Source organism: Micromys minutus (genome assembly GCF_963924665.1).
Source record: "Micromys minutus genome assembly, chromosome: 18".
NCBI classification, from domain to species: domain Eukaryota; kingdom Metazoa; phylum Chordata; class Mammalia; order Rodentia; family Muridae; genus Micromys; species Micromys minutus.
In genome coordinates this window covers 37,279,567-37,300,786 of record NC_137953.1, presented here as the reverse complement: position 1 = coordinate 37,300,786, position 21,220 = coordinate 37,279,567, and the positions used below count along the sequence as shown (strand labels likewise).

At 43.5% G+C, this 21,220-nt stretch overlaps 1 protein-coding gene across 1 annotated transcript; it reads right to left on the bottom strand.

Annotated features, from left to right (window-relative positions):
• Positions 1-472: 472 nt before the first annotated feature.
• Positions 473-5,875, bottom strand: NOBOX (NOBOX oogenesis homeobox; the record flags this gene model as incomplete). The annotated part of the gene is made up of 9 exons (XM_080932212.1): positions 473-783; positions 1,390-1,694; positions 2,056-2,284; positions 2,481-2,566; positions 2,814-2,920; positions 3,230-3,336; positions 3,668-3,772; positions 3,870-4,163; positions 5,839-5,875. The coding sequence occupies 9 exons, from the start codon at positions 5,873-5,875 to the stop codon at positions 473-475; spliced, it is 1,581 nt and encodes a 526-aa protein (XP_080788338.1).
• Between the last annotated feature and the right edge of the window lie 15,345 nt (positions 5,876-21,220).

Here is a 21,220-nt window from a genome sequence, read left to right as displayed (position 1 = left end):
GACTCACTTTCAGTGCTGAGTTTTGGAATATACTGTTTTAGTGGCAGGACTGAAGGAAAAGCCTAGGTGCCCAAAACCTCCCTTAATGGAGAACTGGGCCCAGAAAATGCTCAGCTGCACATAGGGATGCCCAGTAGGAACCTCCCAGGAGGGTTACATCTAATTAGCACAGTATGTAAGCCAAGGAAGCAATAACACTGCAATTCATTCACAAAGCACTCAATAGTTACTATTTTATTGCATACACTCTAGGTTGGAAGTAATACCATTTGTTACTTTTAGAGTAGCATGATCCTCTTTTTTCCAAGCACCTAAGGGAGAAAGGAGAACAGGTGATGCCAGCTCTCTTGCTTGTCTAAACCCAGGCTGGAAAAACCTTAGACCTCCATACCCGGCCAGTCCATAGCCTTTCAAATATTTCAGTGCTGTTCTTCCCCGACTCCCACCCCAGGCCTGCAATAAGACCTTCTGTTTACTCTTTAGGCCCAGCAGCATGGCTATCCTTAGTTTTGTCTCTGACCTCCTCTGGTGAGGGCTGCTCAAGGGAAGAGGTAGTCTGCTTATCTGCCATTTTACTTAGTGAGGACCCTGCAGCTGGTCCAGTGCTTTCAGGAAGCCCATTGAGGCCTAATGAAGGCTGCTTGTTCATAGTCTGAGCACATGGAGTTGGAAACAGGTCAGGAAAGTAACCCTCTGCCCCTGGGAGATGTCCTAGGGCCTGTGGGTAGTATGGGCGAGGGAAGGGAGGTTCTGGCAAACAATGGCTGCTCCAAGGTCCTGTACCTATGGAGTCAAAGAACATGGGAATTATTGGACAGGTTAAAGAACATCGAATACCACTGAATAAATTGTGGAATAATTTATTCTTTCTCCTTCCTCAGGACCATGGCTTAGGTTCCTAGTGGAAGTCTGAGTAAAACATTAACACTATCTCTCCCCCTAGGATCAGACAGGCTCCTGGATTACAGGTACTGTGTGTTTTAGCAACTGTGACTTAGTAGACGACATGTCAAGGCCAAGTGCTGGCTTAGAGAGGCACCAAGGAAACCAGGGAGTACCTGGAAATTCTTTCCTTTCTCCTTATAGAACTCTTTCATGCAGGAGATGGAGGGCTTTGGGGTGTCAGAAGTCCACGTAGTTTGGCATAATTATTTGCTACCAATTCTATGCAAGGTCCTTTTGTTCACTGTTTCTAGTGGTCACCAAATCCCTCAGCAATATAAAGCTAGGGCTCCAATGCCAGGCCAACAGAAGTTTTGGAATAGCTATAATCAACAGCAAGCATGAGGCTTGCTCACCATTCAGATCTGCCTTCTAGATAAGGAGGTGTCCTATCCTTTCTCACCTTCAAGTAAAAAGGGCTTATTTTTCTTTCTAGCCCAAACTCACCCATGTTTCCAGCAGGTGGCTGCAGCAAGATCTGGCTTGGTGGGGGCCCTGGGCAATAATCCTGTGATGAATCCCCACCGAGGCCAAAAGGAAATGAAAACAGAGAATCTTCTGGCGGTAGAAATGGCAGGGAGCTTGGGATGGGGAAAGGGAAGGGGGGCAGATATGGAAACTGGGACTGAAGGGGTGGGAAAGGGGGAGGCTGTGGAGCCTGGGAGAGCTGGAATGAACCCATCTGGCTGCTTGCTTGGTAATCCTGAGGCCCCAGGTCTTCCAAATTTGAGTAGGTGGGTGGTGAGGCAGTACTGTGGAGGAAAGAGGAGTATTTAATGAGATGTAACAGTGACCTCATTCCCACCAGACAGTGAAAAGACCATTCCCTTGTAACTCTTTTCTCCATCTCTGTGTCAGCATCAAACCTCGGACAGCACATCTGCCTTTTTATCTTCCCACCCCCTGCTTCACTTCTACTGCTACAAGTGCTAGATCACTCCTACCCAAACTCACACATAGTTTCATTCCCCATCACATAAGCCACTTCCTACACTTAATCTTAGCCAAAAGGCTGAGAAACAATGATAACCCACTTCCTAACCCATTTAGCCCTTCTATCTCCACACCTCCATTCCTTCTCTCCAAGGTTATAAATGAACTCAGGTCTCATACCTTGTGCCCCAGGACCCACAGGGCTTGTCCTTGTATATACTGTTGCTGCCAGGAACGTCTCTCAATGGAGGCAGCACGTGAGTTTGAACGGGACCCAGAGGAAGGGGAAGGTTCGTCCTTCGAATAGGTGGGGGACTGAGGAGTGGTGGAGTCACTGCCCCCCTCTCAGTACCCTCATTGTGCTGAGAGGGGGTCAGAGTCTGGTCAGAAGTCAGTAGCATGGGGGGCTCTAGGAAACAAGGGCACTCAGCATAAGATGGGGACGAAGAGGTAGCTGTGTCACTGCTAAATGGCAGACAATGCAATCAGTGCACAGGGCTCCCTGGTTCAAAACCCTGGAGATCAGTGATCACTGCCACCTCTAGGGAGTGAAGACTTTGTTTCAACTGTCCTACCCCAAACCCTTTCCATAAGGGGGATCTTACCAGGAAAAGCATCCAGAATGTGCTCTGGAGGAACAGGGCCAGGTTCTAGGTCTGTAGGCATAGGATCTAGGAACTCTGATGCAGATCTGGAGGCAGAAAGAAGATGACTGTATCTTGTAGCTATTAAATATAGAGCTCAGATTTGGTGCAAGGAAAGAGCCACTTACAAGGCACCTACAACTCCTTGTCTCCAGCCCAGATCCCTTAAAGGATCAGTCAATCTCTCAAGCTCTCACCCCCCATGCCTAACATTCTCCTTCAAGACCCCGGGACTCCTGTGCAGACTCCACTTCTGCTTGGTGTGGACACACAACCACCAGAGGCTGTTCTCACCTGCACTGGCCGCTGTCAGCACTCTGGGCTGCAGGACCGTTCTTACTTTCCTTCTCGTTTAGTTTCTCTACTTTTCGCCACTTTGCCCTACGGTTCTGAAACCACACCTAGGGATAGAGAAAGGGCATCTGAGCTTGAGAATGCTGGCAGAGACAAAGACTTGGGCATGACTGTGGAGGAGACTTTCCTGGGTTTTGGCTACCTCTTAGCTCAGAAGTATAAAGAGATCCCTGTATTGTCTTCCTTCCTCTTTTAATTGGTTAAAGCTGTGGCCCATGGAACACTTGGGACACCCTTGCATCTGAGACTAACTTCAGCCTCTATCTCAGCTGACGCTGAGCACATGGCTTTTCCTAGAGAGTTCTAGCCAGCAGCTTCCAGATTACTCTTCTGACCAATTAACCAGCCCCCTTTACCATGATACGTTGGGGGGTCACCCCCACCATCTGGGCAATCTCATGACGTTTGTCACTATCAGGATAGTGGTCTTCCTGGAATATCCGTTCCAGTTCTTCCAGCTGGTCTGCAAAAAGAAGAGACTCAATGGAGGAGGTCCGACATGATAGCAGGAGAGAAGAAAGGAGATATTATTTGTGCATCCACAGCAGATAAGGCCATTGACCTAAGCCCAAGAGTCAGGCCTCCTTTCATGCATAGTGTGATCTATACATTTCTGAATCTTCTATTCTGGTCTAAGACAGCCTACCTGATCTACCCTTCAGGGGTCAGAAGTGAAGGCACTGCCATGAATAAAAAGAAACATTCAGGGCAAAGTGACTAACCACACTCCAGCATCTCCTTGGGCCATATTGTTTGCACAGATCTTACAGTTTCCTTCACCTTTGGGGACTAACCTGAGCGGTACAGAGTTCGAGTCTTCTTCCGAAATTGACAGGTCACTTCTAGGGATTCTTTCTTCAGGTCCACCTCTGTCGAGTTGGGGGGACTAGGGTCTTGGCCTGACTCAGAGAGCATAGATTTGTGACCAGCACATACTGAGAGACATTATGAAAGATATTAATGCCAAACCCGTGGTGTTCAGGTTTCTGGGCTTACCGGGGACTGCAGAAACAGATGGCTTCACTGGCTCTACCTTTTTGTCTGGTAGGGAAGAACCTTTGTCCTGGGGTCTGGGACTACATGCAGCTGGTCTGGGGGTTTTGTGCATTCTGCCGCCGGTGTCAGCATCAGTTAAATCCCCAGAGGTCTTTGACAGTGGCCTCTTTCCCAAGCCAGTCCTGGGTAGTGAGGACCGATTGTCTTGGTCGACTTGGATAGGTGGGGCACAATCCTGCAGTGGTCCCTCTGTCTCCAGCGCAGCAGTCCTGGGCTTGTCACCAGCTTCTTGGCCTGTGGAGAGCAGCAGCCACTCGCCCCAGCACCAGGTGGTAGAATCCCTTTCCTCCCCATGCTGATTTGTTGTTAGAACCCAAATGTTCCTTTGCCTGTCTACCAAATGAGGCCTGGATCACAGGCTTCCCTTCCTAACTGGGCAGTCAGGAGGATGGATCAGATAAGTTCTCAACCTTCCCAATGCTCAGGCCCTTTAATACAGTTCCTCATGTTGTGGTGACCCCCAACCATACGATTATTTTTGTTGCTACTTCATAACTGTAATTTTGCCACGGTTATGAGTCATGAGTAAATATCTGTGTTTTCTCATCGTCTTAGGCCATGATTGTGAAAGGGTCATTTGATGTCTTCAAATGATCCACAAGTTGAGAGTCACTGGATTAGATAACCCAAATGTAAACAACGATAGAACCTTTGCAGGTTCTTCGTGTGAGAACAGTGGAAAGCTGAGGACACATTTTCTCAAATTCCCCCAGACACCAAAGGTGCAAGCTCAGGGGACAAGCATTTGTTTGATATTTCTAATAGATAATTGTTGGGGAGAGGCGAATAGGAAGACAGAAGCAGACAGACCACCATTCTGGCTTTCCTCGGACTAGCTCTTGTTACGGAAGGGAAGCTAGGCACTGTGGCCTGCAGAGGACATCAAGCAGGACTCTGGGTCTCTACAGCAGGGGCATGGCCAGAGGCCATCAGAGAATGACAGGAAGGAGGACGCCTTCACCTTCCCTACTCCCTCTCCCCTCCTAGCCATCAATCCACGTACTCCGGTTCCTCCCTCCTCTCCTTCCACCCAGTCCACATCCTCTGCAGGTGAGGAAAAGAGCCCATCTGGAAGGAAAACCCCTCCAACCAGCTGCGAAGCTCACCCTCTCCAACTCCAGGGCAACCTTTACCGATGGGCTCGCCGGGAATCGGAACAGGAGCACAGTACCCATGTGACCCCTATTCCCCTCTCAGGTACTTCCCCACAGGTGAAGAAATGGGGGTAGGCTTGCAGAATAATCAACCCAAGATCACACAGAGATGGGGTTCAGTGGCTCAGACTGCCCTCAGCCACCTCCTGGAATCTAAACACTCCCCTTCTTTACTTCATGTAATCATACCAAAAGAAAATTCACCTCAGGACTTGCTGTTTTTTTCCAAGGAAACCAGAAAATGTGCAAGTAAATGCTAAGTGAAGCCTTTGATATTTCCTCTAACAACAACAACAACAAAACTTTCTAATATATAAAGCTGGGACAAGTCCAGGCCCAGGAGCTTTTTCCAGATGCTTCTAAATTTTTTTTAGAACTCTTTCAGAGAGGTTGGAGGAGGTGCAGCCAGAGGGTGAAGGAGTAATGGTGTCGAGGGTCTCTGGGACAAATAAGGTTCACGACAGTAATTAACATTAGCACAGTAACAAGCATGGTACGAAATAGGCACTCAACAAACTTGGACCTTATTCTACTAATGTACTCTAGTGGGAAAAGGGCAAAGGTTGTGAGAACCTAGATTAGAGCAGTACCTAGGACGAGCTTTATCGGCGACGATCGATCCCTCAACAGAAGGATGCAGTGAGGTGACCTTTCTTTCCCATTACCTCCCACAGACCTACACATGCTCTTCAGGCTGGCCGAGTGACCCGCAGACCTCACGGGGCTCACCAAGGCCAACCCCCATGCATGCTCACCGCGCATTTTTCTGCAGAGCTTCTCCTTAGGTTCCATGGCCCAGGCTCGCACTCCTCAGCCCGCCCTGGTCCCACAGGCGCGGCTTTAATGAAGTCCGTGGGGTGGCCAGGTGTGTGGAGTCTGCACAGGCAGGGAGCACAGCCGGAGCCTGCGCCCCCAACTCCACCCCCAGGGCGAGGCACCGCACACCTGGGGTGGGGGCTGGGAGAGCCATCCTGCAGCTCCCGGTGCGGTGCGCCTCCATGCAGCGCCAAGGCCATCAGATGCTGGTCACCTCCCTAAAGTCGGGGCAGGAGCAGAGCAGCAGTGGAGGCGAGGCTCCCAGGCTAAACCCACATCCTAGAACATAGTGACTAGACATGGCTGTGGTTCCCTCTTGACCCTTGTCCCTGAATATGAGGCTGTCCTAGCTACTGCTTGCTTCACAAGGATTCTTTGGCCTCAAAGTCCGAATTGACTTGAGTATCCTTAACACACAGATCCAGGGGCAAAGACAGGCCGGGAGGAGGTTAGACCTCTTGGATCCTGCACAAGTTCGCGAGTGTAGACGAGGTTCAAGCCAGTCCAGGTTTTCTTATTAGGCTTGCCTATTTCATATCAGCTTTCTAGTCTAACGAAATGGTTCACGGCAGGCTTTTTCTTCTCCCTTCTTTTTGTAGGAAAAAGATGGCAAAATTATACAGTGCTTACTGCTTCTTGCCACAGGAGTGGGAGGGGTGAGGAATGTGAGCGTGTGGCAGATTGGAACAGCTGCTGGGGGCTGGGGAGGAAGAGCGCCTTCTAACCCAGCTCACGTGTTTTGACTTTAGCTACTCCAAAGTTTCTGGACACCAGGCGTTTTCCTGCCATGTTAAACAGTCAGCTACCAGGATACTTTTCTGTGTCTAAAGACCATCTTTTGAGAGGCTTCCGAAAGGAGTAGGAGTCTTAGTTCTCTTTGCAACATAAAATTGTAATTAACTAAGGGTCAGTAAGATGGCTCAGTAGGTTAAAAAAAAAGCCCTTGTTTTTCTAACCTGATAACTTGAGTTCAGTCCTCAGTGAAATGTTGGAGAGAACCAACTCCTAAAAGGTGTCCCCTGATCCCATAGTCTTGGGATGGTGACATAGCACACACACATACACATACACACACACACCACTGATACATACAATGTAAAAGATTAAAATGCAAAGTAAATAACTTTACAGCAATACAATTAGAACTTCAGGCCTCTGTCATTCATTCCTATGCCCCCCATAAGACTGAAACACTGTTTAAAAAGAATTTTAGACACACTTTCCAGTTTCTGAATATCTGTAGCATTGTAGGTCAGGACAGCAAGGTGTGGGTGCAGTGAAGATATTCCCTACTGAGAAAATCAGCATCATTTGGTTGTGGCTGGAACACCATGGTTTTGGGCAGTATTTAAAGAACAACTACGGTGTACCAGGGATTAGGGGGACAATGACTGCCACAGGAGCTTATTGGTAGTCACAGAGGAAGACAGTATAGCTCAGTGGAATGGGTCATGTCAATACAACATAGTCACTATCTGTCGAGTAAGGGCAGGCAGACCAGGGGACCCTGAGCAGCAAGTCTCTCTTTGGAACAGAAGTCACTGCTTAGAAGTGCTGACCCCTGTGCTGAAGCTGTGTGCCTTACAGTCAGTCCAAAACTCCACATGGCAACCAAAGCCCCCGCCTTGATGTAGGGACCTTCCCGAGGCTGATCCTCCTTGCAAAATGAATTTGTTTAAAATGCACCTTGCAGGTCTCAACCTCTGAAACCCTCCTAAATCCTAATTACTACTAGGTCGGAGGAGGGACCCAAAACGTGCCTCATAAAGTAAGGCACTTTTAGACTTTTAAAAAGTAAAGCCAATTAAAATCTTCCCTGGAAGGGCCTTGGGGTAGAGCTCAGAGGTACAGTGTTTAGCTTGTTTAAGGCTCTGTGGTTGTTTTTTGTTTGTTGTTGTTGCTGTTTGTTTTTTTAATTTTTTTCAGCACTGCAAAGCAAAAGCACACTTCTTGGGAATAAATGTGGATGCTATTGGTGGTGGTGGCCCATATGGGACAAGGACATCAGCTTTTCCCTCTCCTAAGATGCCTCCTTGCAGTGAGAAGCATGATACAATTTCTTTAATTGACTAACCTATTGCATTAAATAAAAAGCATGTCATCCCTCTGCGTCCTTCCCGGTTCTGTGTTTTTCTACCGGGCTGACCCCACCAGGGTGCAGGCAAGAAAAACTTCACTGTTACCTCTGACAGTGAAAGACACACGGGAGGCCCTCCTTATGTCAAAGGTTACAGGTAGGGAGTTGGGAGATTTAAAGAAGTTTGTTACTTTTCAAAACACAGAACTGAATTTATTGGGATATAAAATTTGTTTTGTTTTTTTCTCATTTATGGTCATCTGGGCATATTGTGACTTCTTTTTCTCCAAATGACACAGGTCCATGTTTTCTTTATTTACACGAATGGCTTGTTCTTGATGGCTACAAGTGGACACCATGTCAGATGTACAGCAGGGCCTGCTTGACAGGAAGGCATGGTCTAGGAAATATGTACCATTATGTTCTACCTCTGACGGAACTGCTTGACGTGGAGAGCTTGTGTCACAGCAGTCAATACTCTTCCCAGACAAGAAGGACAACTCCATTACAAGAGAGACCGAAAGGCATTGTTTCAGGGGCTCCTAAGGATGTTTATTTCCAAGTCTTGTTTGGCTACGTTTCATCTTCGTAAGCTCTCACTACTTGATATACTCAGCTGTTTTTGGAAGGAAGGCACGTGCTCTTTATGTTTTTATTATTTGGTTTCTTAGTTTTCAGAGTCAAACCAGAAACCATACCAGCCCTCACCACATAAGAACTGTTCGTTACAATATATATCATTCTGTCTTCCTTCCTTCCTTTTCTCCTCCGTCTCCTCCTTTTTTTCCTCCCTCTCTCTGCTCCTTACTCTTCTTTTATATTGGATATAATCATGAAAGAGCAAATGAAATGTGTCAACTGCTACTAGAAATTCGTCAGTTTTTCCCCAAGTCTGTGTAGAGGTAATGTTGGGATTCTGTAAACCCCACCCCTCAATTACCCAGCAGTAGCCAGGTATGCTCCGCCCCAGTGACCTGACACTATCAAAGAAGCTGCTTGATCCTTCCTCTCTCTCTTGCTCTTGCCTCTTGGTCTCTTGCAGCCTTGCTCTCTCATCCCTAACTCTCCTGTTCCTCTTCCCTTCACCCCTCTCCTTCCACGTGCTCATAGCCAGCCTCTACTCTTCTACTCCCTTCTCTCTCTCTCTCTCTCTCTCTCTCTCTCTCTCTCTCTCTCTCTCTCTCTCTCTCTCTCTACCTCTACCACCCTCTTAACTCCATGACCTGAATAAACTCTATTCTGTACTATACTGTTGTGTGGCTGGTTCCTCAGGGGGAAGAGATTCCCAGCATGGGCCCCCAGAGGCATCTCCTTTGCCCCAGGCCTCACCCCTCACCACACCTCCATGGGCTATGTGCCCCCCACTCTCTTCATCCTTCCCCTAACAGGTGACCTTATAACTGGTAAGCAAGTAAAGTGAGTGCTCTTTCTTCTTTCTTTTTTTATCTGATGAGAACCACAAATGAATGTTGGAAAAAACATGCTTCAAAGCAGATTGTTCTTTGTGTCACACCTAAGATCTGAGACCAGAGATGCCGGAGTTAAGTTGTAAAAGGCAGGTGGAGAGCTACACAGATCTAGGATAGTGAGACCAGCTTCTCAGCAAACAGGGAAGCCCGGGCTCCAGAAGAGGTGCTTTGAAGTGAAGCCGGGAATCTAAGAAAGGCTGACGGCAGGCTCAGGGTTAGAAATCACCACCAGAGAACCTGAAGGTCAAGAGCCAGGTGACCAAAAGCTGACACTGCCAGTGATCAGGGGAGAATGAGGAACCACCCATCTTCAGCCACAGGCTGCTTTTGGAAAGCCTGGGACAGGAGGGTTTGAGTTGTTGGTGAAGGGGATTGAAGACACCTGGGCACTGCTCTGGTCAGGCCAGATCATCTGGTACATCTCACCCAGTACATCTCCATTCCTTTGTTTAGAATGCTCCAGATTGGGTGTCCAAAACAAGAATGTGGACTGTGTGAGACATGTGACTGCTTGTGTTTGTAACTGACTTTCACTGTCCAGAACTTGCGATTTAGAAAAAGCTTCTACATCTGCTCCACTATCATGGGACCGCAAAGCCAGCATGCCAGTTATAGCTGAGCCAGTAAGTTCTCCCAAAAGCCCTGTTCCACCCTTTCCCGGGGCAGGCTCCCCTCTGTCCCAGCAGCCTTTGTTGCTGCCTTTCAGTCCTCAGAATGGCATATGCACCCCCCCCCCCCATGCCTCAGGCCACAGAAAAGCTGCTTATCAGCCTGGAACATCTTCCCTTCCCTTCCCAGTCAGTCTTACTCCTACTTCAAAGGCCAGCACAAATATTCAGTTTTCTGTGGAGCCTGAGTCAGCCAGAATTTATTGCTCCTCCTTCATGCTGTCCTTGAATTATACTGTGTTTATATTTGCATAGTATCATTCAACACAGGCTGACCTGATTAGAATTCTGCCCATCTTCCACAGGCCTGAGCTCTTAGATGGTAATATTCGGCTATGGCATGGCAGACATTTCCACTTGCTTAAAAACAACTCACTCTCAAATATTTTTGTACAGTCCTATTATTAGCCCCATGTTATTGAAAATCAAACCGTGTTGTTCTTAAATACTTTCCCCAAGGCACCGCGGCTAATCAGGATTGGAGCCCAGTCAGTCAGATTCCCTCCTGAACTCCTGAGCATCGGGTTAGACTATTTACCCAGCAATCACTGTGTTTGGTAGATTTCTTTGCATATGGCAGAATAATAACTGTTTATTGGATCAAAAGTTGGTCATCAATGCCAGAAGTCAGGCTGTTGGACAGGAAAGATGACCATGACTACAAAAGGGTCCTACAGGGATGGAGCTGTCCTGGCTCTTGGCTGCCATGGAAGTTCCATAGGTCTGTACAGGGGATAAAAATTACACTAAACTAAATTCACACAGTGGTGCAGAAAGAACTAAGGAGATCTATGTAAGTCCCGGGGGTTGTTTGTGGCATTTCACTGGAGCTCAGCATGATGTGCGATGGGGGAAGTTGAGGGAAGGCTGTATGCCTTCTAACCATCTCTGAATAAAAAGCAGGGAAAACAGCCCCTTCATTTCTGATCATCAGTTCAGAACATTTAGACTAATGTAAGCTTAATTCATAAAATTAAATTAAATACTGTATTTTATAGGTAGTTAATATTGCTAGCTTTGTTGACAATTTTAAAGTAATTTATGAGTGCTAATTTTTAAAAGATTTACGTATGTTCTCTCTTCCCCTTCGTGAGGGTGGACACATGCACATGTTTGTGTGGGTATAGACTACCATGCTCACTTGTCTAGGAAGTCAAAGGACAAGCTGTAGAAGGGAGCTGGGCAAATCTTTCTACCATGTAGATGTCAGGGATCTGAATTCCAGTCATCAGGTCTGGTGACCAGGGCCTCTCCAAGTAAGCCATCTTGCTGGCCCAGTGTGCTGCTATGTAAGTACAGCTTGCATTCCAGGGTGCTGTGTGGAGGGAAAAGGACAATGGCAGACTTAATTCTATTCTCTCACCTTTACACGGTTTAGAGAAACAAATTCCACTCACCAAGCTTGTGTAGCAGGTGCCCTTTCCTTGCCTACCCATCTCACTGGCCCTCCTGACAATAATTTCTAAATAGAGATTTAAATTATACTAATTTTCCTAACAGGGTTGTGGACAGCCAATCAGAGATTTTTTACATCACATTCACTATAAAGATAAAACAAAGAATATGTCCTACAGTGTGGATTTATTAGGAAACTAATGGTAACTATATAACAATTTGCCCTGGAAAACACATTATCTCTGTTGAAATGACAGTATTAGTCATTAACATTTTGGAGCATTTCCTTGCTGTGCCTTTGCTTTGTGTTGGATTTTAATATCTGCCAGGATTATAATTATTCTCTTTGTGTAATTTCAGGCATTTTTCTTTGGAAAGGCACCATGAAAAGCATAGCTCTGTAACATTGCAGAGTCTGCAGACTTTAGAGTGGCCACACAATAATGAAAGTGCCTTACAGATATTAGGAGAAAAAATATTTTAACTTAATGTCTACATTTTGAGATGTATCTGCTTTAAAATTGTTTATTAATTCATTCATGTACTTAATGTATATCACTGTTTTGTCTGCATTTATGTCTGAGACTCACGTGTGAGTGTGTGTGTGTGTGTGTGTGTGTGTGTGTTGCTCATGGAGGCTGGAAGAGTGTTGGATCCCTTAGAGTTGTGAGCCCCAGTGTGGGTTCTGGGAATTGAACCCAGGTCCTCTGCAAGAACAGTCAGTGCTTTTAACTACAGAACCATCATCTCTCCAGTTACTACATTAAAAAAAATTTTTTTTAAAAGCTTCTTCTGTTTTTTCTTTTCTTCTCTTCTCTTTTCATTTAATTTCTTTTCTTTGTTGTTATTGACCTCTATCCCCCTGCTTCTTATTCTCAAGTCCATGAGTGGTTTGATCATTTGTCAGAATGGTCTGCCTGGCAGGTGGGTGTAGTGCCAGAATGCACCATCTGGGAAGGGCCATAGAACTGTGGCCATGTGCTTTTCAGTGTAGAGGAGCAGCCATAGGGGAGGAGCAAGAGGTGCTCCTGAACAAGTCTTTATTCATTCTGGGGCTGTCATTTCTGCTGGTGGCTGTAGAGACTTTCTCCAGGCTGTCTCTAGTGGTTCCCAGCACACTGAGGGAAAACCTCAATGGCCAGGAAGAGGCATCCCTCTCTCCAGAGAGCTCTTACTCCAGTTTTGCTGTCTAGAAATGAGCCCCTCCACCCCTGTGTTTGACACCTTCCTTGTTCCCTGTACCTCCAGGACTGTACTTATGTACCCTCTAGGACTGGGGGAGAATATAAAAGGTCATGCCATGTCATAGGCCCTGCTTGCCTTTTGCAGTAACAAACTTATAGCCTATTAGTACTATGCTAATTATTCAAGACCTTTCCAATTAACAACGCCCAGACTATGTCTGTAAATGTCTAGTTTGCTTGATAATAATCAAGGGCAAGATCACTAATGTGGGTTATAAGTTAGGAGTAACTTCCTTTGCTGCGAAGGGTGATGGTGAAATAAGAGGCTTACATTTGTCGAGGCAGGGAAATTAAACAGTGGCAGACTAGATTGATTACCAGGGAATTAATTCAGCCTGCCAAACCTGTCGTTCAGTTGTTGGTAGGAAGTAATAGAACTGGCTAGGCTGCCTGGCCTGCTCTTCATTTTGCAAAAGGCTGCTGGTTGTCTGTTTTTCCAGCTAAGTTGCTGAAGGTGTTATTAGCTTGGTACAAGCCTGGGTGGGGTTTTGCCTGGACACCCTGGAATTTAGCCATAAAATCATTCTGGGAAAGCCTAATGGTGAGAAAAGGGCAAGAGAGAATATAAAGCCACATCTGGACTTTCTAGTCTATTTATTTGAGTCTTTAATTTATTGTTTAAATAAACTCTCCCTTTACATCCCGGGTTGGCCTTGAAGTCATGATTGCCCTGGTGCAGCCTCACAAATGCTGGATGACAAGGCATGAGCCAGCAACTAGGCTCACACACACTTGAAATTTCTTTTTATTTTAAATTGGATATATTTTATTTACATTTCCAATGTTATCCCTTTTCCTTGTTTTCCCTCCATAAACCCTCTATCGCACCCCCCCACAATTTATGAGGGTGCTCCCCCCACACCCACACACCAACACATTCACCCCCTCCAACTTCCCTGCTCTGACATTCCCCTACACTGGAGAATCAAGCCTTGGCAGGACCAAGGGCTTTGCCTCCCACTGATGCCCAGCAAGGCCATCCTCTGCTACATAAGCAGCAAGAGCCATGTGTATTCTTTGGATAGTGGATTAGTCTTTGGGAACTCTGGTTGGTTGGTATTGTTGTTCTTATGGGATTGAAAACTCTTCAGCTTCTTTAATCCTTCTCTAACTCCTCAGTTAGGGACCCCATGATCGGTTCTATTGTTAGCTGTGAGTATCCGCCTCTGTAATTGTCATGATCTGGCAGAACCTCTGAGGAGACAGCTGTATCAGGTTCTTGTCAGCATGTACTTCTTGACATCAGCAATATTGTCTGGGTTTGGTGGCTGTATATGGGCCGGATATTCAGGTGGGGCGGTCTCTGGATGGCCTTTGCTTCAGTCTCTGCTTCAAACTTTGTCTCCGAATTTCCTCCTGTGAATATTTTTGTTCCCTTTTCTAAGAAGGACTGAAGCATCTGCCCTTTGGCCTTTCTCCTTCTCCTTCTCCTTCTCGCTCTTCCCCTCCCCCTCCTCCTCCTCCTTCTTCTTTTTTGAAGGAACATATTTTAAATACACATGTAGATAAAAAGTACACAATGCAAAAAGGGTTTGTATGCTAATAAATAAAGGCTGGAGTGCTGACAACAGCATAGTAAACTTCAGAACACTTAATTTTTTTCAGGGCTGAAGAATGACATTTGAGAGCAATAAAAATAAATCAACTCATTTGAGAGATGGCGGGTGGTAGGGTGGCAGGTGGCAGGTGGTATGTGGCAGCTGGATAGATGGCATGATATTGGGGTACCAGAGTGATTGGGTGGTGAGGTGCTGTAGGCATCCAAACTATGCCCTACATGGTTCAAAATAGAACATAAAATGACAGAGCTGCCAAGGTAGACAAATAGACAACTCCATAGTTACAAGTAGAAATTCAAACACTCTCCTATGAATGGTTAAGAAAATAACTAGACAGAAAATAAGTAACAGAGTCTGGAGTCCAGTGGTTAAGAAAACTATTTTTACTTCTTCCTTTCCAATTTGGATCCCTTTGATTTCCTTTTGCTGTCTAATTGCTACGGCCAGGACTTTCAGTATTATGTTGAGTAGGTAGGGGGAGAGTGGGCAGCCTTGTCAAGTCCCTGATTTTAGTGGGACTGCTTCAAGTTTCTCACCGTTTAGTTTAATGTTGGCTGTTGGTTTCCTGTATATTGCTTTTATTATGTTTAGGTATAAGCCTTAGATTCCTGCTCTTTCCAAGACTTTTAACATGAAGGGGTGTTGAATTCTGTCAAATGCTTTCTCAGCATCTAGTGAGATGACCATGTGGGTTTTTTTTTTTTTTTTTGAGTTTGTTTATATGGTGGATTACATTGATGGATTTCCATATATTAAACTATCCCTGCATCACAGGGATGAAGCCTACTTGGTCATGGTGAATGATCATTTTGATGTGTTCTTGGATTCGGTTTGCAAGGATTTTGTTGAGTATTTTTGCATCAATGTTTCTAAGTGAGATTGGTCTAAAGTTCTCTTTCCTTGTAGGGTATTTGTGTGGTTTAGGAATGAAGGTTATTGTAGCCTCAAGAAAATGAGTTAGGTAGTGTTCCATCAGATTCTATTTTGTAGAATAGTTTGGAGAGTATTGGTATTAGGTCCTCAATAAATGTCTGATAGACTTCTGCACTGAACCCTTCTAGTCCTGGGCTCTTTATGGTTGGGAGGTTTCTGGTGGCTACCTCTATTTATTTAGCTGTACGGGATAATTTAGATGATTTATCTGGTCCTGCTTTAACTTTGGTATCTGTCTAGGAATTCATCCATTTCCTCCAGATTTTCCAGCTGTTGACTATAGGCTTTTGTAGTAGAATCTGATGATTTCTTGAATTTCCTCAGTTTCAGTTGTTATGTCTCCACTTTAATTTCTGATTTTGTTAATTGGATACTCTATCTTTGTCTTCTAGTTAGTCTGGCTAAGTGTTTATCAATCTTGTTAATTTTCTCAAAGAACCAGCTCTTGGTTTTGTTGATTCTTTGAATGGTTCTTTTTGTTTCTATTTGGTGAATTTCTGCTCTGAGTTTGATCATTTCTTGCCATCTACTCCTCTTGCTTGTATCTGCTTCCTTTTGTTCTAGAACTTTCAACTGTCCTGTCAAGTTTCTAGTATATGTTCTCTCCAGTTTCTTTTTGGAAGCACTCAGAGCTAAGGGTTTTCCTCTCAGTACTGCTTTCATTGCATCCCATAGGTTTGGGTATGTTGTGTTTTCATTTTCATTAAATTCTAGAAAATCCTTAATCTCTATCTTTATTTCTTCTTTGACCATGCTATTGTTTAATAGAGCATTGTATAGTTTCCATGTGTATGTGGGTTTTTAGTTGTCTTTGTTGTTATTAAAGACCAGCCTTAGACCATGGTGATCTAATAGGATGCATGGGAGTATGTCCATCTTCTTATTGAAGCTTGTTTTGTGACCAATTATATGGTCAATTTTGGACAAGGTTCGATGAGGTGTTGAGAAGATGGTATATTCTTTTGTTTTAGGATGATATGTTCTGTAGATGTCTATTAATTCCAATTGGTTCATAACCTCTACTAGTTTCACTGTGTCCTTGTTCAGTTTCTGTTTCCATCATCTGTCCATTGATGAGAGTGGGTATTGAGGTCTCCCACTATTATTGTGTGGGGTGCAATGTATTTTTTGAGCTTTAGTAGGGTTACTTTTATGAATATGGGTGCTCTTGTATTTGGAGCATATATGTTAAGGATTGAGAGTTCCTCCTGACAGATTTTCCCTGTAATGAGTAAAAAGTGTCCTTCCTTATCTTTTTTCACAACTTTTGGTTGAAAATCTACTTTATTCGATATTAGAATGGCCACTCCAGCTTGCTTCTTGGGGCTGTTTGCTTAGAAGGTTTTTTCACAATCTTTTACTCTGAGATAGTGTCTCTGTCTCTGAGATGAGTTTCCTGTGAGCACCAAAAGGCTGGGTTTTGTTTATGTATCCAGTCTGATAGCCTATATCTTTTTATTGGGGAATTGAGTCCATTTATGTTAACAGATATTAAGGTATAGTGGTTGCTGTTTCCTGCTGTTTTTTTCTTTTAGAAGTACAATTTTGCCTGTGTGTCTTTCTTCTTTTGTTTTCTTGCTTAGGTATTTTCTTGTTTTTACTAGGATGTAGTTTCCTTCCTTGTATTCAGTTTTCCACCTATAATTCATTGTAGTGCTGGGTTTGTGGTCAGATATTGTGTAAATTTAGTTTTTTCTTGGAATATCTTGCTCTCTCCATCTATAGTGATTGAGAGTTTTGCTGGATATAACTTCTTGGGCTGACACTTGTGTTCTCTGAGGGTCTGCACGATGTCTATGCCTTCATAGTCTCTTTTGAGAAGTTGGGTGTGATTCTGATTGGTCTGCCTTTATATGTTACATGACCTTTTTCCCTTACTGCTTTTAGTATTCTTTCTTTGCTTTGGGCACTTGGCGTTTTGACTGTTAAGTGTCGGGAGGAATTTTTTTTCTGGTCTACTCTATTTGGAGTTCTGTAGGCTTCTTTTATGCTACTGGTTATCTCATTCTTAAGGGTAGGGAAGTTTTTTCTATGATTTTGTTGATGATATTTACTGTGCCTCTTAGTTGATATTCTTCGACCTCTTCTATTCTTATTATCCTTAGGTTTGGTCTTCTCATTGTGTCCTGGATCTCCTGGACATTTTGGGTTAGGAGCTTTTTGGCTTTTGCATTTTCTCTGTTTTGTCTGTTTTCAAAGTTGTCTTCGGCCCCGGAGATTCTCTCTTCCATCCCTTGTAGTCTGTTGAAGATGCTTGCATCTGTGATTCCTGATTTCTTTTTTATGTTTTCTACCTCTAGGTTTGTCTCTTTTAATGTTTTCTGTATTGTTTCCATTTCTATTTTAAATTCCTTCTTCAATTCCTTCATCTCTATGGTTCTCTTTTCCTCTAGTTTTTTTATTTCTTTTGAGTGTTTTTCATATTTTCTCTTTAAAATCTGCTATTTCTTTATGCTTTTCCCCCTGTTCTTGTTTAAGGATCTCTATCATCATCTTGAGGTATGATTTCGGGTTTGAGTCTCTTTTTTCTGGAGTGTTTGGCATTCCACTGTTTCCAGTGATGGGAGAGCTCAGTTCTGGTGTTGACAGATTGTCTTGGTTTCCCTGGGGTAAGTTCTTTTGCTTTCCTCTTGCCATCTTGTTGTTTGTGATTATACATGGTCTTGTCAGTGATTGGTTCCTGTCTCTCCTGTGTACCTGGCCTGTTTCCCTGGATCTCTGCTGTTCCTGGTGGCAGACCTGGCCTGTGTCCCTGGATCTCTGCTGTTCCTGGTGGCAGATGACCTGAGTGCCTGTTCTGCATGCACAAAATGTCTCCCTTTTTATTTCTTAATTTGTTAATGTGTATACTCTCTCTAGTTAGTCTGGTTAAGGGTTTATTGATCTTGTTGATTTTCTCAAAAAAAAAAAAAAAGCTCTTGGTTTTGTTGATTCTTTGTATATTTCTTTTTTGTCCCTAGTTGCATAATTTCTTTCTTTATTTCTTCCTTGACCATGTCATCATTGAGCAGAATATTGTTCACCTTCTATGTGCATATGGGCTTTTTTTTAATTTTTGTTGTTATTAAAGACCAGCTTTAGTCCATGTTGATCTGATAGGATGCATGGGAGTATTTTAAGCTTCTTGTATCTGTTGAGTCCTGTTTTGTGACTATAAGGTCAATTTTGGAGAAGGTACTATGATGGGATGATAAGAATGTATATTATTTTGTTTTAGGATGAAATGTCCTGTAGATTTCTGTTAGTTACAGTTGGTTCATAACTCTGCTAGCTTCTGTTTAGTTTCTACCTCCATGATTTGTCCATTTAGTGGAGTATTTGTCCTTGTTATATATTCGAACATCTTTTGGGGGTAAATGCCCCAAAGTGTTATAGCTGGGTACTCAGGTAGTACTATGTCCAATTTTCTGAGGAACCTCCAGACTGATTTCCAGAGTGGTCACATTTCAAATTTCTAATCTCACCTTCTACAGCTACTGCCCTGAGTCCCAGGTTGGGGTTTGGTGGTTTTTTTTTTTTTTTTTTTTGTTAGTAGGTCTTATTACAAGTATTTCATCAAGAGGGCAGTGGGCTAGCCAGTAGCTAGAGGACTGACTGCCAGCTTCTTTTTGGAACTTTTAAGATATGGGTTCACTCCATAGCTTAAGCTGGTCTTGAAATGTAATTCTGGAGCAATTCCTCCCAACGAGAGGTTAGAGCCAATTTTTCCAATCTAGGTGATCTGTTGATTTTGTTTTAAACAAAGTTCTCAAATATCTAATTCCTCACTCTAAATCTGCTACTCCCTTCTCTTCTGTGTCACCCAACAAGCTGCCTCCTTTGATTCTGTCTTCCCCACAGTCTATGGCACACTGCTGGGAAGTTCTAACCTGGTGCTCTCTTTCCAGCCTTGCCTGAAAGCACAAAGAGCTCTGAATCAGGAGGAAGGTGTCATTCTTTTCTGTGTATCATTTACTGCATTCCCATTGTGTGTAGAAGGAAATGAAAAACCTTTTCTTGTATGCTGTCTTTCTTCCCCCAGCTGAGCTCTGTAACTTCCTCTCTGTTAATGTTCAAGCACTTAAACCACCAAGGCTATTGTTTTGAGGTCTTCACACACAACCTTATTGTGCTGAGATGCATCACCTTCTCTTGGTGGGCTTCCCTGTGCTCAGTCATCATTATTATTAATAAATAATTAACCATTGCCTGGCAATAAGGCCTCCCTTGGCTGGATATCTAGGTAAATCTGCTGAGTAATATTTTATTTTTGTTACTATTACAACACTTCATACAAGATGTAAGCATAGTTTGTTTACCCATTTTTCTGTACTATCTTAAGTTTCTTTTTTTAAAAAAACCCTAACCCTAATCCTAACCCTAACCCTAACCCTAACCCTAACCCTAAACCTAACCCTAACCCTAACCCTAACCCTAACCCTAACCCTAACCCTAACCCTAACCCTAACCCTAACCCATGTGTGTCACTTATCTGTCATAGTGGCTGATCACAGTGTTATCGACTTGTATGGATTCATCAATGAATAAGAATATGGGCTTCTCTTTGGTCCCGTGAAGGCTCATTTCCTCAGTGTAGTACAATGCCAGGGTGGTGAGGTAGGAGTAGGTGTGTGGGAGGAGGAGCATCCTCATAGAAACAGAGGAAGGGAGCATGGGAGAGAGTGAACCAGGAAAGTGAATAACCTTTGAAATGTAAATACATAAAATATTCAATAAAAAGGAGAAAAAAAAGAGAAGGAACAGAAAGGTAGAAGGAGGGAAATACAAAACAAATATTGGTCAATTATGGCATAATGTCATATGTTTATTAAAATACATTCAACAAAAATTAAAAAAGAGGAATATGGGCTTCTTAGTTGGGAGAAGGAGTGATCAGATTTGTGGCAGAAATTTGCAGTCAGATATGTTAGAGACACTCAATAATCCTTTTTTAAGTTGAGTATTTTGCGTAATTGAGATCCCATTTTCTACTTTATTAACTACACCACTGTTAGGATTTACAGAGCATTTGTTTAACTTATCCAAATCTACTTTAAGAACTATTGTGCCACTTTCACTAAACATAAGAATCTCTCAGCAGCCTCCCAGCACATACCTCTACAGCAGGATGTGCCTATGTGCCCCTATGCACAGTCCTCTGTGATGCTGCCGAATATACTTTCCTTCTGCATGTGTCTTCATCTTCAGAGGGCATTGTTATTTTGGCTCTCAACAGTCCATTATCTTACAAAATGTTTTCACAATGGGAAAGATCAGTGTTCTATTTTCTCTTTGCATGTTTAGACTTCTAAGTGTTCAGTAGTCCTGTAGGTAGGTCCCAATTTCCATAGAGCACAATTTTCTACATAAAAGGAAGTTTATTTCTTTTTTACTTTCCTTACAGTTAAAGTATTGTGATACACTCATCCACTTTTATAGGCCAGAACAACTTTGAAGTGGAAGATACTTTGCACCTTGTTCTTTCAAAATGTCAGTCTCCCCTCTTTTCCACACATTTTCCATATATATATGAAAAACATATATATATATATATATATGAAAAACATATATATACCATTCTTACCTTTGTTGGCCTGTCCTTGTATTTTTTATTGTTCTTTATTCTATTTTCATTTTTTTTCAGTACATTTCAGTGGTCTGAGTACATTGTTTCTTACTGAGTCCTTTTCATTCACCTCCTAGTGTGTCTTGGCTTCATAACCTTATAATTCTTATCAAATTGGAAGGCACTGCCAACTATTCTTTCTTTACATATGTCTATCACCCCTCTTCCTTCCCTCTTCTTCCAGGACTTCAGATGCACTGACATAGCCTTCTGATGCTGTCTCACCAATGTTTCATGTATGATTTTCAGGCCTTTCATCTCTCATGTTTCATTTTAGAAAGCTTATATCTTATAATTTTTATGATTTTTATTGGTTATTTTATTTGTTTATATTTAAAATGTTCCTGGTTTTCCCTCCATAAACCCCCTAT